Source organism: Cricetulus griseus, assembly GCF_003668045.3.
Source record: "Cricetulus griseus strain 17A/GY chromosome 1 unlocalized genomic scaffold, alternate assembly CriGri-PICRH-1.0 chr1_1, whole genome shotgun sequence".
NCBI lineage: Eukaryota > Metazoa > Chordata > Mammalia > Rodentia > Cricetidae > Cricetulus > Cricetulus griseus.
Window position 1 is genome coordinate 65,978,880 of NW_023276807.1, and position 17,236 is coordinate 65,996,115.

Here is a 17,236-nt window from a genome sequence, read left to right on the forward strand (position 1 = left end):
GACTTTCCAAATTCCTCTTAACGAGACAGGACAGCAATGCTCAGAGCTCAGGGTGAGGACAGCTCCCCTCTCCTATGGAGTAGCTCCCCTTAGCTGCTCCACACTCAGCATCCTACCCCACACCTCCTCCTCAGACAGTGGGCAAGCTCAGATCTGCGTTGGCTGGCTCCTCTTTCCTTCAGTTTCCTGTGGTTCGCTCCAGCTATAGCCTTTATAGTGAAGAAGTGGGAGAGAGACGCTGGGTGCTCGGGAATGACTCAGAGTATTCGGGGATGACTCAGCTTTGCACGGGAGTTAGTATGGAAAGGTGGTCACCGAAACAGACATGGCTTCAATAAAATGAATCATTTTCCTTCCACAGGAGCTGGTCAGATCATCCTGCTTTATACTTACTGGTAATGTTCCTGACTCATTATAACCCCATTCTACGTAAACTTAGTTCAAGTCATCAATAGAAAGATGATAAGAAAATGTTAAGTCTGTGTGTCGACTCTGAATTTACCTCGCAATCAGAATCACCAATAGCTGTCTGAACACAGAGGAGCAAGCTTAGCTACAAATACTTTAAGACTGACAGTAATATAAAACATACTCATCTTTGTTCAGAGATACGACACACCCTGTAATCAACACTCCCAAATTATTTAAAGGGAATTCTAAAGGCCGCTGAGAAAGAAATTCAATTTCCCCTCGAATAAAATTTCAATGAACTGTGACAATTTGGAAAGTCATTTTCTTCCTGCATTCCCTCCCTCCATTCTTCCCTTCCCTCCTCACACTGTGCAGCTGTCTGTAATCCATTTGGTGCTCCAGGACACTCTGGTATTTCAGTTCTATTTGAGAGTCTAGATAAAGGTACATGCTGCTTTAAGTGGGGCGTCCAACTTGCAGTCATCATTCAAGACTCTAATGACTGGTTTTATGTTCAAAGAACTAGCCTTCTAGGCACATGACCAAACTGCCAACATTCGGGGAATTATAAAAGTAGAAGGGATTAAACCAGATACTCATCAATCTATTATCCCCTATTTCCCCTAAATGCTCAACGTCCAACCAAAAGAGCTAAGTTTCAATGTCGGCTTTCATGCTTCTGGGCTTGTCAGCTAATCTTTATTCATGTTGAAAATGGAGGAGGGGGAGGAGGCAGTGATTCCTGCTTTCAGATCAGAATCTTGAGCTGAACTTTGACTGTGCAGTGCTGAGCCATCCCCAAAGCCCCACCACCCTGCTACGGCACTGTGAAGGCCACATCACAAGCTTACCACGGGGAACTGAAGAAAAGAGCCAGCTGCACAGAAGAGCCTGCCCACTGTCTTCTGACTTCACTACTCATCAGTTTACTGACACCTTGTAGGCAATGCAGTGCAGAGACAGACAGATGGGCGGACCAAAGCAGCAGCAGACTGGGCTGTCCCAACAGATGTACCACTCCAGCTCCCGGGGGCGGGGGGGGGGAACGGGACATGAGGGCCAGACTCAGAGCTCATGCTGCCCACAGCCCCAGGAAAGTGGACACGACTGTCACTTACGTGGCTTCACATTGGCCATCACGGCCAGGCTTTCAGGCGAGTGTGCGACATGGTGCCTACTGTGCTCCCCAGTGCCAGAACCACCACCGTACTCGATCACATCCACATGTCCTAGAGGGACACTCCACTTGAGCAGGTACCTCTGGCTCATCACAGCATGGCTTTCGTGAGAGGTCCTAGAACAATCAGAAGGCTGTTACTCTACGGTTGACTACGGGACCAAGTTCCAATGCCTCCCGACCCTCATGCACCCCTGAGCAGCAGTCTAACGGCCAAGGCATTCTGCATCCTCCTGCAAACAGCAGTCACTGGCTCCAGCCAAGGCCTCCAGCAGGATGGGCAAGCAAACTTCTCTCCACAATCTCACTCAGAACCAAAGAACTCACAGAAACCAGGTCTGAGGAGTCTGAAGAAAATGTCCCAAGTACAGAGATGTTCTCAGACAGCTTCATCCTGGTTGACTCCAGCTTTCCCCTTTATTCTTATATGGCTACATTATAGTCACATTAATAAAATTAAGTCACACCCTACACGCCATGACTGAAGCATTTGTTGGGTATACAGACATGAAACAAAGACCTAAGTATTTTCTATCTTTTTTTTTTTTAACCACAACATGGAACACAAACACAGAGAAACACAAATACCTATGACCAAAGCAGCAGCAGAGCCCACAGCTCATGCAATTATGCACACCCACAGTGACAGACAGGTTGCTGAGGGTATGCCACACAGCATCTGCATGGCCAGGCTGACCCTCGTGGTCAATGCCCTTCACTTGCTGACAAAAGTCAGAGGGGTGACTCTGGCTCTCAAGTGTCACCCACATGTCCTCTCTGCCCAAACTCTGTGGTAGTAGGAGGAGGGTGGCCACCTACTCGCAAGGGTGACGGTGGGTGATGAAGTGTCATGTGATGGTAGTATGGAGCTGCATAGTTACCAGCCTGATCTCCAGGAGGGACAACCCAGATGCCAGGCCAGACACCTTCCACAGTGCAGGCACTCCTGTTAGTCCACTGTGTGTTACCAAAGGCTTATTAACTGCTCCTGCCCGGCCAGCAGAAGCCTCTCACCAGCTACTGGGGCTGGCCCCACATCAACCCCTGAGGATCCCACCCTCCCAGACTCCCTGAGTTTTCCACAGTAGCTATGTGCTGGGGAACTGTTCTGATGTCAAACTGAGTGATAGAACTAATGGGGACTGAGTGGGGGTAGACCCAATTGTAAGCACACTGGAAAATACCTATCAAAAGTATATTTAGAGGATCAGCCAAATGACAACAAAGAGCCACAGGTGACAAGGGAGGTGAGAGGACACAGTTCAGGGCTAGCTCTAGCACCAGTCTACGTGAGTTCACCTGTATGCACCTGATTTCTGCCAGCAGACCCACTGACCCTCAACAACTCAGGCCCAGAGTTAGCCTGTGTGTGGCACTCTGGGTTTCACCCTCAGCATGCAATAATAATAAAATTAATACCAACACTACTACTACTAAGGATGATGATGATACAAAAAAAAAAAAATGCAAGGAGTTTCCTTTAACTAAAGTACTGAATTTGGCCACAGCTCAGTGCAGTTCTGGTGAGAGATCGAATGCAGCCTCTCACTCATTCTCTGATGTACAGAGCATGTCACTGTAAGGCCAACAACGTGTGATGTGGGCTTGTTCTTACCGTGAGCTGGCAGTGGCACACATTAGCACATCGTTCAACATGAAGAGCCGGCGTTCCTTGGTCTTGATGATTTCTCCCCTGTCATTGTAAACCGTTTCGATGACATCATCGGAGCGAATGAGGTACCGATTTCCGCTGCTGAGGAGCTGAGTGGTCAAAAGACACCAGTCAGTACATCTGGGTTCATGCAAAGTAGAAGGGAAGGGGCAGCCCCGAAATGCACCATCTAACAGTGTCCATGTTTTGTGGCAGAGTCTCTGTAAGAAGGACCCCACACCTCCTGCTCACTCCACACACAGATGCTATAGTGCTCGGTGTGTGACATTAAACTGCATATTTTATGGACATCAGCACGGGGAGAAAAGTCACTTAGCAACTGGCTTTAAAGCAAATGTAAGTCTGTATCTAGACTTGATTTACTGTTGTTGTTTTGCCACTATCAGTGATTGAACACTGGACTTCATGCAGCCCATCATGTGTTCTGCCACGGAGCTGCATCCCCCAGAGGCTGTGTCTTCTTACTGTGCCACTCTCTGTGTCACTGAGCCAAGGAGACATCAGTGCCTGGAAGCATGCGCTACACTGATCAGTCCCGTGTGATGTCACAGTATGCTCATAACAGGAAACACGGCACCTCTGGCCCAGATGATTGCTACCACCTCTGAGCCTAGCCTACGACTACCCTGACTGATGAGCTCTCAGAAACTAGCTAGAAGCCAGCATCATAACTAGGCCTTTCATGGCCTGTGCGCAGGATGGAGGTCAGGTGCTTCCAGGTTGCAGTCAGTGTGCCTTCCTTCCTAGTGAACTCTCACACCAGGCACTATGGAGATACACAACTGTGAATGACATGAATTATATCAAGAGTGCGGCTGACTGTGATTCCCTATTCGAAAACTTTCATTGAGAGGATCAGACAAACGCCTGTCAAACTGTACAGTCATAAAATCCTCAGGAGTAAGCCATTGGATAGCCTCATCGAGCAGGACTTCTCCCCCACCATGAAGAAAATGAATGTGGCATGAACAACAGTGACTGACGCCACACAAGTTAGCGTAGACCCTACCTACATGTAGACAGACTCCTCCCCCACAGATGGGACCTTGAACACATGTGAAAGCCTATGAAGGTCTGCTGCAAGAAAACCACTGTAAAGAGGAAGTCAAACAGCCCAGCCAACGAGGGCTCTTTGTTCTCAAGCACATTTTTGAGGTAACATAGCTTAGCACAGGTGGATACAGACAAACAGCTATTTAAAATGAAATATGGGATTCTGAAACTAAAGCTAAGAGTTGTTCTTAACCTTTTGGGGGTCCTTGGATCCAAATAAGGAGCTACTAAACCTAGGAGCCTTTTTCCTGAGAAAACAAGTGGGCGGAGGCCAAGGTTTTACATGCAATCCCAGACATTCCCGGCCCCACCCACCACAGTTAGCTGAGCAGAGGGAGTTACCCTAGTGATTAATAAACTGTCACCCTGGCTTGTTAGCATGAAGCAAAAAATACTTCAGCAAAGGGCAGAGGAAGACCTCTCTCGACCTTGTTTAGGTATCTTTCATTTATGGCTTTTGCTATCTGTTTGACTTCACAGCGCTGGTCAGCATCTCTTTTTCTCTCGTTTAGCTTCTCCGCCAGGGTCTCGAGCTCCGTCAGTGCCATCTGAAGGGGCAGCCTGTCGGGGTGTCCTTTGGCTGTGTTCTTCAGCATGTCCTGTGAGCAGGAGGCAGGGTGTGGATGGTCAGCAAAGACTCTTCCAACCCCAGCAGTTAGCAGACCATTTGGTCTGGTAGCTGGAGTGATGTGGGCTGCCAGTCACTATGGAAGAGAGTCAGGGCTTGGAGAGGGATAAGATCATCTCAACACTTGGCTGATCGTCCCATCAGCTCTTTGTGTAAAAATGAAACTGTTGATGAAAAAAATATATAGTGTGGGCCCGTGACATAGGAGCATACCACCAATTCAGAAAGCCAACAGTGGCCAGGCCAGGACAGGACAGTCAGGCTGCATTTTTCTACTGGAGTCAGACAAGTACACCTACTCACTGAAGTTCCCCAGTGTAAATGTGCTGCTGCGATGTCTACTATACCCACAAGGTCAACTCACCCGGCAGGGTCTCCACAAAGGCCCTGAACTTGAGGAAGAAGGCTCACTGCATGGCACCATGAAGGCACACCTCACACTCCACTGTGCTCCTCAGACCCCACGTCTTTTACAAGTTGAAGCCACAGCACTGTCTCCACCTCACCCACAGGGAGTTTTCCCAACAGCATGTATTTAATGCTGAGTCTCCATTTCCCCACTTGGTAATTCTCACAATATTTAAGGTTTTCATTATCACGCTGTGATATAGAGAGCTTGATGCCACTGATGCAATTGTTCTGGGGTACCACAACCCACAACACTCAAAGACTGTGGACTGAATCTATAAATGTGTGTGTGTGTTCCACTGATCGGATGACAGGTCATTCCCTGAACCTTCTTTTTCTCCTTGGGCCTCCTAACACCGGAGACACAACAGTACTGAAGTAGGTCACTCAATAATCCTACAGTGACCTCTGGAGAGTCCCACACTTCTCACTCTAAAGCAAAAGCTATAAATGGGGCCGGTTGTGGTGACACATGCTATCTGAGCAGGCCGGAGGCTTAGGTAGAGGAGATGAAGAGTTCAAGGCTGAGATGACTAGTGAGTTCAAGGCCAGCCTGAGTGCTCTCTCGCCTGATACACAGCTGTAACTGATGCGATCTCTAAGCCTTTTGAGGGAAATTAAACGTTCTCCTTAGTAACAACACCAGTGATGAGAAAGGGAAACGGTCTTGATGCTGGTATAGGAAGAAAATCAAACTAGCCACATACGGCATTCCCTCAATTCTGCTAAGTGAAGAGATCCTAACTTTCTTCACTCTCACGGAGGCTGAGAGAGCTGCTGATGCTGGACAATATAGACCTGAAGTTGGCAAAGGCTGATCAAGAGGTGTAAGCCACAGAACATCCCCGTGATGTGAGGGAAGGTAACGGCACAGGCGCTGATGAGAAGACACAGCAAGTATGCCACAAGATCCAGCTCAGGTAACTGCTGGACGGGCAGAGTAACCGATGACCTTCCAGAGAAAGCCAAGCCTCCTCCTAATAGAAGACACCACCTCAGATTCACCCCACGAGAGAGGAGCAGCCAGAGCCAGGCTCAGAGTCACAAAGGACACAATGACTGTTGGAGTGCAGAGTGGACATGGTAGGGAACTGAGGTTGAAGATGAGGCTCACTCAGCCAACCAAAGGCCCTGAACCTTCTCATCTCACCGAGTCTACTCTGCTTGTGCTCTGAAAATGGAAGGCAAGTCCTATGACAGTGTACAGTGTCTCTTACTCTTGTGCTCTAAGTCACCACTGAGAACAGCCCCACAGAGAAAAGGACTTCTCAGAAAAAAACTCTCAATGCTTGACAAAGCACAGGGCAGCAGTGAACACAGAGGAAATCACAATCACGTGATGGGGAGCCGCTAGAGTGGGAGGGAGGAGGAGCCCGAAAGATGGCCTCGATCATTGAAAAGGGCCAGAGGTGGCGGCTTCCTGAGGAGGAAGCCCTACTAAGGGCTGTGAGCACTGCAAAACGGTGACAAGGACTTACACAAAGCACATGCAGTCAGGAAGTGGCAGCACTCGCCCAAGCTGACTCCAATTGCAAAGGAGGCGGCTAAAGCTCTGTGCAACAGACCACATGGCCATAAAGAGGAGCAGGGACTACCTGGCTTCCATACAGGGTTGATGCTCCCCGGTTGCTATAAACAGGGCTCGGGGATGTTTCCTGAAAGGGCTAACAGTCATCACAAACACCCCTACTCAGAACTGAGCACGGCTCTATATCATGTAGCACCCATCTTTTTAGAAGGTACCACAAAAATCACATTGGCACCTTTTTCTGTATAAGGACTGCATGCTAGCTAACTCATTGCTCCCCTGGAGCCAAAGAGTAGCTTTCCCTGAGCAAACGCTCTTGCAGCATTTCACACAGCGCCCTTTAATCAGACGTTCACAGTTGCTGCTTATGATTCCTTAATGCTCTGCATCTACGATTCTGGTCCATTAATTCTCCTGCTTTCGCCAGCTCTGCTGTTGGGAAGACATGGACATCATTTGTATCTCTAAATATCTCTCTAAATATCTTATCTATTTAACAGGAAAAGATCTCAGTCCAAACAGCCCAAGGGCTCCAGTTTTCATGACCAATATGTCCCTACTCTGCATAGAAATCACATGACATTCTGTCAACCACAAAAATCAAAACAAACAAAAACCAAAAACCAAACAATTCACGGATATAGTGATGGCTCGGGAGTTAAGAGCACTGGCTGTTCTTGCAGAGGGTTCCCAGAACCCACATGGCAGCCCACATCATCCTCCAGGCCAGTTCCAGTGCCCTCCTTGGGTCTCCACAGCCACTATCTATGTGGCTGCTGGTGATTGTGCCCCGCTAGCCCCTGTGACAGCAATAGACTAGTGGCCAGCTCCAGGTGCAGCTCATCTACCTGTAGCTGCAAAGGAGGTCTGCAATTGTTGAGAGAGGGGAGCCTTCGTGGCGCAGTCACTCCTGCCCCTGGTCTTTCGCCAGAGTGGCAAGCCCATGTTCTCCGTGGCCCGGGCATACCTGCAGCAGGAGGATGAACTGTGGGAACCTCTGGATGGGTCGCATCATAAGGCTGTGGAGGGTGACTCGGTCTGGACTGGAATCCTGGCTCAGCTACAGGGAGGAAGGGCAGGCTTAGTGCAAGCAGTGGGCCAGCCTGTGTCCCTGTCACATAGAGATTGAGGATGATGGACAGGCCACTCAATATGAAACTTTCAAGAATGTATGGAAAACATTTTCTACCCCAACCCTTAGGAGGACTCACTACTGATGCTGGCCCTGAGGAGGGGCCAGACCCGGCTATCTCAGACCCTGATGTATTTCCCAGTATTCTTATGGTTCCATGCTGGCCAGTCTGCTCCAGGAGAGGTTGTGGCCCCTTACGCTCCTTCAGAAAGAAAGTTCCTCCCAGCACTTATCGGTCATCTTATCAGCACCTCTGAATACCCACCTCTGAACCACACCAGGCCATGGTGGCCATGACCCTGGGGCTACACCTGGGATATCTTCTAATAATCCCACACAGTGAAAGTCACTGCACAGTAAACAGAAAGGCTCAGCTAGGCCTAGACTCAAGGTCACCTGGCCCTGGGGAGGAGACCAGGAAGAATTGTGGTCACTGCAATGCCACAGTTTATATCATCATCAAGTTCCTGACAAAATCCTCAGAGGAAATCAATTTTTAACTTGGTAATGTCTTTGTTCCCTTTAGGAAAAGAAATGATGTCACAGCTCAAGGACACAGAGCACAACTTCTCCAAAGCCAGAGGATATTTCGTCTCTGGATAGCCTTCTTTGGGCTGACCATGGTGTAGTGGGAACCTTAGCTGTGTTCAGTAGAAGGGAAAGGGGAAGGTAGCCCACCGCCAGTATTACATCAGTGCTGGCCAGAACACTTGCCCTGGGTCTGCTCACCCTAGGGAGCAGACATTTCCAGGAGTGCAGTCCAAGGACTCAGAACACACTGTGCTCCAAGGCTTTATCATTCAAATGGGACTGGGCAGGGATACCCAAGGTCCATCTGGTTCACTGTCCAGCAACCTCAGCTAGGCCTTCACATCTAGGCCTCTGAGACCTGCCTGCAGACCAGCACCCACCAGGTAATGGTAGAAGGCAGCAAGGGCTTGGGGCTCTCAGCCCTGACATCAGGAGGCACAAACCCCACAACTCCAACCTGGGCTCCTCACGGGCAGCCTTCCCAGGCCTTGTCTTTCTGCTCTGTCTCGAGGAGGGGGAGGGGGAGTCACTTCACTCCCAACACCATGCTGAAATCGGAGGCCCAGTCACCCGTAGGTTCTGATGGAACTTTTTTATGTCTATATACCTGTAAGTGCACTTTAAGGTGAGCAAACAAAAGTTCCTTCAAAATTCTGTGATATAGCCTAGAATCCCCAAACCTTCAGATACCCGGGGATCTGATGGTATTGACGCTCTACAGTAAACAGCACTACACGTTAAAGGCCGGGCTCAGTCCAGCTTCATTCCAAGGCACTTAGACATGGGACTTGTTACAGAATACAGTTCAAACCCAAAGCAGGGAAGCGTGCTTACCTTTAAGAACTCAAGGAAGGCGGGCTTCGCGGCACACGTCTTCTTGAGGACAGCCACAGCCGTGCTGAAGTTGTTCACATACTCACTGTAAGCATCCAGCACCATGGACTTGGAGAACTGGAGAACAGAGATTGGGAAAGACATGGCTTGGAAGATGCCCTTCACAGTGCCTTTGCAGGGCCAACTGTGGTGGCTGCATGCGGTTCTTCCTCCCTGCCTGTTCACAGGGCACTCGGTGTCTATCTGGCTGGAAATCGCTGGGAAGACCCCAGTGCACCTGTTCCTGAACTCTGAGTTTAGGAACACAGACAGCCAGCTCTAAGTTTCTTGGGCAGGCAGCTTCCAAGAGAACAAGGGTCATTCACAGTGGCCCCAACATCCTCCCTTGGGGCATAACCTACCTCTGGAAACACAGGGTAAGGCTGACCCCCTTTCCCAGGTGGAGATATGACACCCGTATACTAACATCCGCTATTTTCCTGTAAATGCAAAGGCTTCAAGATGCAGCATGGGGCAGGACTGGTGCCTGGTATCAGCTTTCAGAGATCAATTATTTCTCAGTCTTTCACAAAGGCACCATGTGTCATCAAGGACAGACAGGTGACTGACATGAGCACGCTTTCTGGTAAGCTTTTCTCTGTGTGTGTGTGTGTGTGTGTGTGTGTGTGTGTGTGTGTGTGTGTGTGTGTGTACACATCCACTTCATCAAGTATCTGTACAAACTGTAGGGAGAAGAGAGCTCGGCCAGCACTCATGCTTAGGAAGCTGAGGCAGGACACCTACAGTTCAAGGCCAGCCTGGAATACAAGGCAAGATTCTGTATCAAACAGGGCCAGTGTGGCAACTCAGAGGGTAGAGGGGCTTGCCCACAAGCCCAGAAACCTGAGTTCAATCCCTGGCACCCACAGAGTGGGAGAAGAGAGCTGACTATGAAAAGTTGTCCTCTGACCTCCACGAGTGCCCCCAACACACAGACACACAGTAGAAAAATAAAATGCCATTTAGAAAGAAACAAATAAAAATGACTATCAAACATTTGCTACATTACTAATATAGCATCATTTAAGTACACAAGTACTTTCCCCATAAAGCTTCAAGCTTCTATACGTTTGACGGTGACTTTAAATAACCACAGAGCTAATCTGCTTCATCCACAGCCCTCTACATCTAGACTGAAAGGGGAAATAGCACACACCACGTGTAACCCTCATGAAGAGGAAAGATAAAATGACTCCAAATTGATGACATAGAAATGCCCTGCCCTTGGCTTCTGGGCGACTGCTTCTGTTGCCAGGAAATGTCACCTGCAAGCTGTCACAGCATTATATTCCTGATTGACCATGGAGGACCAAATCCTAGGTCCATATAACAAAACATCCAGGTCAAAGAATAAAGGTTTGAGGAAAACATCCAGATATTTTTGTGCCTCGTTTTATACAGTCACCAGGCATAAAGAGTATCATACAGAGAAAGTATGAACTGTATCAGGAAGGGGCCCAGTGACACTTTCACTACACAAGCAGAACACTTACTCAGGAACAAAAGCATGACTCAGTTAATGACTGTGCAACCAAACCGTGATAAAGTGTGTACCTGTCTTTTGTCCTGAACCTCTGCACAGTCTCTTTGTCCCCTGGAAAAGGGTCCTTCACTGCTCCTTCCCTGAAGGTGCAAACTGGGTCTGGCCACTAACTTATCAGCAAGCATCCTTTTGGGCTCTGGGGTTCTGGAAAGTGATGCCACCCAGAAAAGAACCCACAGAGCTTCAGGTGGGAATAGGGAATAGGGTCTGCTGAATTACCGAGGCTACAAATACATCTCCAATTGTCTCCACGGCATCCCACTCAGACACACGGCTGGCCAGCGCGATCTGGAACATGGAGTGGCACTGCAGGATCTCTTTGACACGATAAAACACCATCTTGAGCTTCCTGTCACTCAGGAGCCGTGGCTCCATCTCAGACAGCGGCTTCTCGTATTGCTGAACCAGAAACAAGTATGGACAGTTCAGTCACCCCAGGTGGCAAGAGAGTCATTCTCACTTCAAAACAAATCATGTGACTTTCAATGTCAGCACACAGTCACAGAACTTACACTTTTCAGAGAATTTCTCAAACTTGTCTATTTTTGGTCATAAATTATATGCATACAAAACTTTGTACAAATGGTATGTGAAGTGTGCAGCATTGTGCTTAGGTACCTCCAAAATCCTTCGTAGAGCGTCTACGTAGTTCTTTTCACTTTCAACAATGGAACCCAGGATGTATCTTCTTACAACCTGTCAGAAATGTGAGAACAAGATGGTAGAAAATTGCTTCAGAATACACACAGATAAACTTTACTTTTAGATTAAAGCTTGTTAATTTAAAAAAGTATTTTTGCCAGATGTGGTGGTGTACATCTTAGCACTGGAGAGACAGAGGCAGGTGGATCTTTGTGAGTTCACAGACAATGCTGTTTACATAGCGAGGCCAGCCCAGGCCACACAATGAGACCATGTCTGAAAAAAACTGTAAGGTATTTTTAAAATAAAATTAAGGAGACGCTGAGGAAAAGTTTTATGTGGTGTGTTAACTAAATAGCACAGTGGGTATGAAACACACCTCTCTGTTGATACAACTGTCTGTAGCAAAGGCAGGACAAATAGAGTAATAACAAGAAAAACACACTTGCTTATGCAACATCCATGGTCTGAATTAACCAAACAGGTTTCAAGTTCTCGATGCTAAGTGACGTGATGTTTTGTGTAAAAACTGAGGACAGAAGAGCTTCAGTCTCAATCAAACAATGTTACTAGCACCAGCAACCTAAAGTTCAAATCTTAAGTTACAGACAAGCAGAATGCCTGCAGAAGATGGAAGGCCAGATTCTGCTCCGCTAACACCCACCTGGGCAGCGTGTTACTCTCTCCTGTCATGAGATGTTGGGACTTCTCATGACAGATTGTGAGACACTTGCATTTAAAACACAGCATATTCTGATCTTTTTCATTACTAATATAAAGTATTAGTGTGTGGCTGTAACACATTTGCAAAATGCCAGCAACAACATTTGGTACTGTTATTACCCCAAGTAGATCCTAGCAAGTATCAACTGCCAGTAAAATGAAAATAAGGCATAACACCACAGTAGAGTTGCTTTAAATCAACACTCACAAACACAGGCATGCTCGACATATGTATTTGTACACACATCACCACAACACATGATGTGGGCACACGCACACTCGTCACATTCACACCAGCACACTCCAGAACTCGTCTAGGCAAAAACTTGCTAAAGGGCATTGTCTGAAGATACTGCAATGCCACCTAGTGGGCCAAGAAATCATTTCCACCTGGAAAACTCCCATGATTCATGAGACAGTCCTTGCTCTCTTACAAAAAGAAATACATTTTCAACCCACAAAACGAAGTCGACAATAAACCTTCTGAGGATATCTAAAGAAAGTGTGTGTGTGTGTGTGTGTGTGTGTGTGTGTGTGTGTGTGTGTGTAAAAGAGACACAGACAAGCTATTTTGCTGGCCTGTGGCTCACCGGTTTGGCAGGTTTGCTCATCAATCAGTGAGCCATAGGGATCTGTCTGGCAGGCTTCCCCAGCACTGGGATGCACCTCACCATGCCCAATGTTTGATGCAGGTTCTAGGGGGTCAAAGTTGAATCCACATGCAAGTGTAGCAAGCACATTACTAAGCTGTATGCACACGGGTCTTGGTAGCTTATGTCTGTAATCCCAGGAGTCAGGAGGCTGAGGCGGGAAGACTGACAATGGATTTGGCTATCTAGTGCGTTACTGACAGTATTGCCTACAAATCCGAACCTGCCTCAAAAAAAAAAAAAAAAAATACAGACAAAGTAGGGATTAGAACCACTCTAGGTGGCCATGAGACCATTCCCACTATCTTAGCTCAGTCTCAGGAAGGGCCTAAACACTGTTTCTTCACTCTAAAGGATGTTCCTGCTGATAGAGCCAGGGACCTGTGTCTGCCAAAATTCAGAAGCCCAGAACCTACCCTGGTGCTCATGAGTAACACTGCCCAAGGGTTAGCCAAGGATTCAGACTGCTATATCTTAGACCCTGAGATGACACCTTAGGTCAGTGAACCAGAAATTGGTAAAAGGTGGTCAGCATTCATACCTACTCCATCATCTAGATGTTCTGGCAGTATACTGCAGGTGGTGTCAGCCTTTTTGGGCACTTAGAACTGACATATCAAATGGCATGTCCAGAGAGGAGTAGCATGAGAGAGCGTCCAGTGATATAACATCAACACAAGAACTACAAATCCAAAGTCGCAGAGATCAAGATCACGAAAGGGCATTCAAGAGCCAAATGGTCCTCCAGGTGATGGTCAGGTCTGCTGGGGAAGTTGGAGCAGAATGAGCAATCATCACTGGGGCCTGAGCCTGGAGAGCTTCCAGACCATTCCATGGCCATTCTTATCCTTATATGGGATGCTGTAGGGTGACTGATAAGATTCTGTGCCCTTTGGGTGGTGGTGACACACATGTTTAATCCCAGCCAGCCAGTCAGATCTCTGTGAGTTCAAGGCCAGCCTGGTCTACTGATGGAGTTCAGGGACAGGCTTTAAAGCTACAGAGAAACCCTGTCTCAAAAAAAAAAAAAAAAAAAAAAAAAGATTTGGTGCCCTCAAGATGCAAATAATTTTCAATAACAATCTCAAAAATATAAATAAGAGCTGCCCTACCCCTTCCTAAAATAGGGAATGAAAAGAATATTCAACACCCAGCACCCTTCTGGTTACTTACACTACCTTCTATTTCAGGAGGAAGGGAGAAAAAAGAATCCAAAAGTATCAACACCCCCAGTTTAACCTTTAAAGACATAACTCTCAAGGAGAACTCTGTTGCCAGAAGGAAAAATAATAGACATGAATCACAACTGTAGGGAAGCAAGCTAAACAAAGACCAGAGAGTCAGTGAGGAGACCTTGGAAATTTATGGGACCTCTTGCAGTGGATAAGTACTTATCCCTATAGGAATGGACTTTGGGAGCCCATCCTACATGGAGGGATACTCCCTGAGCCTAGACACAAAGGGATGGGCCTAGGCCCTCTCCCAAAGAATAAGACAGACTTTGAAGACCCCCTAGGGAGGCTTCACCCTCCCTTGGGAGCAGAAAGAGTATGGGATAGGTAGGGTGTTAGTTGGGGGGCAGGGGAGGAGGGGAGGGAAAGGGACCTGGGATGTAAAATAATTTTCTTTCTAATAAAAACTAAAACCACTAATTTTGGAAATAAAAAAAAATAAATGTAAACCTAATCCTAACCATAACCCTACCCTAAGGCCTAACCCTAACCCTATCCTAACCCTAACCCTAACTATACCCTAACCCTATCCTAAACCTAACCCTAACTATACCCTAAACCTAATCCTAAATCTAACTGTAAAACCAACCCTAAACCTAATCCTAACTCTAACCCTAAATCCTTAACCTAACCAAACAATAAACACTAACACTAACCATATCTCAACCCCTAAATCCTAAACATAGCCCTAACCCTAACCCTATATCCTAACACTAACACTAAACCTAAACCTAACCATAACTGCAATCCTAACACTAACACTAATCTTAATCCTAACCCTAACTCTAACCATAACCCTGAATCCTAACAATAACCCTAACATTAACCCTAAACCTAAACCCTAACACTAACACTAACTCTGACCCTAAACCTATGCTTAACCTAACCCCTAACCACTAACGCTAAACCCTAACCCTAACACTAAGCCTAACATTAAAGAAAAAAAAAGAAAGAACAGAGAACTCCAGAACCCCTGCACAGAGTCGAGAGTGCAGAGATAACACTCAAATTCCACCACTAAACCTTCATTATCATGTGAAAAGTGAGACCTCATAAACTACTATAATATCTCCATGCCATGCAGGAGGGAACTGGGGTTAAACTCCATCGATGTGGCCAAGCTAATCCTAGTGTGGTCTACGGGCCTTTCCACCTCCGCCCTCCGTCCTACTAACCACCATGAGTGCCCAAGAGGCTGCTGGGATTGTGGAGGGGTCAATACCTCTTGTTTAAAATCCTATGAGGGGACTGGCCGGATGGCTGGTGGGGAAAGCACTTGCCTTCCAAGGCTGAAGACACGAGTTCCAACACCAGAACCCAAGGTGAACACACACACACACACACACACACACACACACACACACACACACGACCATTTTTTTTCCTTGTGCAGTATCACTGTCTCCTCACACATGGCACATAATCTACCCACAGTTTCCTCACACTCCTGTTCATCATCTCCCTATACCCCACACACTCCCTCACTTCACACATCCCACACTACTATCTCCACATACAGCTCACACACTTGTAGTCACTACCTCATCACACACTCTACCCCATCGGTGCTCCCTGTCTAGCTCCAGCCTATCCTTTTTGTTTGGATGGTGTCTGCTAATGGCTACCAGGCTCCTCGGGTTCATTCTATCCTCCAGCCTCTGGGGACCTATGGCCACTTGTGCCTCCTCTGCGGAGCTGTCCCTCCTCCTACAATGAACAGCAGTTCCTCTGGGCTTCCTGCCTGGCACAGGAATGCTGACAGAGAACAGGATCTGGTATCATCCACATCTTTTGCCCCCTGTACCTAATTGAGATCCTGCATATGGTCAAAGGCTGGAAACAGTTAACATCAGAGCACGTCAGGAAGGGAGGCAGTGAGCCTTTCCCTTGTTATAACTCGTTGCTCAAATGAGGTGGGCGAGCCAGGCAGTGAGAGAGGAAGCCAGAGGTTCTTTGTGCCTGTGACAATCTGTCCACAACCCTTTTCTGGCCAACAGCACAGATGGGCACAAGAGAGGAGTTAAGAGTGGTGATGAGGCTGAAACACAAAATCCCACTTTTCCTCGTGTGTCTTTGGAGCTGGAACGATGAACGTGGTTAAGAGCACTGGTTGCTTTTACAGAGGACCTATGTTCAGTTCCCAACACCTACGTGGTGGCTCACAGCCATCTGTAACACCAATTCACAATGCCCTCCTCTGACTGCCTGGGGCATCAGGCATGCACATGGTGCACAGTACATATAAGCAAAACACTCATGTTCATAAAATAAAGTCCTTAAAAACGAAGTCTATCATTTTAATCTCAATTTTTGGCACCTATGTATGCATCTTTTACACACACCTGTGTACCATCTCTTTAAGGGTTTTTATTGCGATAGGGTCTGGCTATACATCCCAGGTTGGCCTCAATCTGGCAGCAATCCCCCTGCCTCAACTTCCCCAGTGCTAGAATTACAGGCATGGTCCACTGTGTCTTATTGTCTCTCTATAAAAGTATCATATCACTATGAACAAGAATAAATAACTTGTGACAAAGAATTAAGTTCCACACATGTCTCACTCTTACACTTGGAGGTGATATTTATGGTATTTAAGGAACTGTGCTGAGAACAGAGCTAGGACCAGGGCTTTTCATGGCTGGTTTGGGAGACAGCCATGGAAGCCCCAGTGCATAGTGGGTTATCAGAGACAGCAGCAGCAGGTCCTCTAGTATCAGCACCAAAGATTCCCTCACCTGCTGCTGAGACAAGCCCTCTGGCATTGGGGTCAGAACAGCCTCCGGGTGTTTGCAGTCAACATCAATGAACAAATTCTGCTCTTCTTCAAAACAATACCTGTGATCTAAAAAAAAAAAAAAAAAATCTGTGTTTATGACATCATAGCACAGTAAAATAAGCCGTGTTTTAAAATAAAATAAACCTTCTGTGTAAGCATTTCAAATCCAAATACGTACTTTCCACCTGGCTATTATTAAATCGAAGATTTAACAAACCCAATAAAAAAAATCCTTCTACAAAAGTAATAAGTATCAG

The 17,236-nt window shown here is 47.1% G+C and overlaps 1 protein-coding gene across 18 annotated transcripts in view; it reads right to left on the bottom strand.

Annotated features, from left to right (window-relative positions):
* Arhgef10 (Rho guanine nucleotide exchange factor 10) overlaps positions 1-17,236 on the bottom strand; it is a 99,442-nt gene that overhangs the window by 38,976 nt on the left and 43,230 nt on the right. For all 18 annotated transcript variants that reach the window (XR_003479613.2, XM_027387758.2, XM_027387761.2 and 15 more), the window contains 8 exons: positions 16,939-17,045; positions 11,575-11,652; positions 11,176-11,355; positions 9,375-9,491; positions 7,845-7,937; positions 4,742-4,912; positions 3,204-3,349; positions 1,530-1,705 (listed from right to left, as the gene is read on the bottom strand). Coding sequence is in view for 17 of the 18 variants with exons in the window: in XM_027387758.2 (XP_027243559.1) it covers positions 1,530-1,705; positions 3,204-3,349; positions 4,742-4,912; positions 7,845-7,937; positions 9,375-9,491; positions 11,176-11,355; positions 11,575-11,652; positions 16,939-17,045 (1,068 nt within the window). In the remaining variant the exon portion in view is untranslated. The remainder of the gene's footprint in view (positions 1-1,529; positions 1,706-3,203; positions 3,350-4,741; positions 4,913-7,844; positions 7,938-9,374; positions 9,492-11,175; positions 11,356-11,574; positions 11,653-16,938; positions 17,046-17,236) is intronic.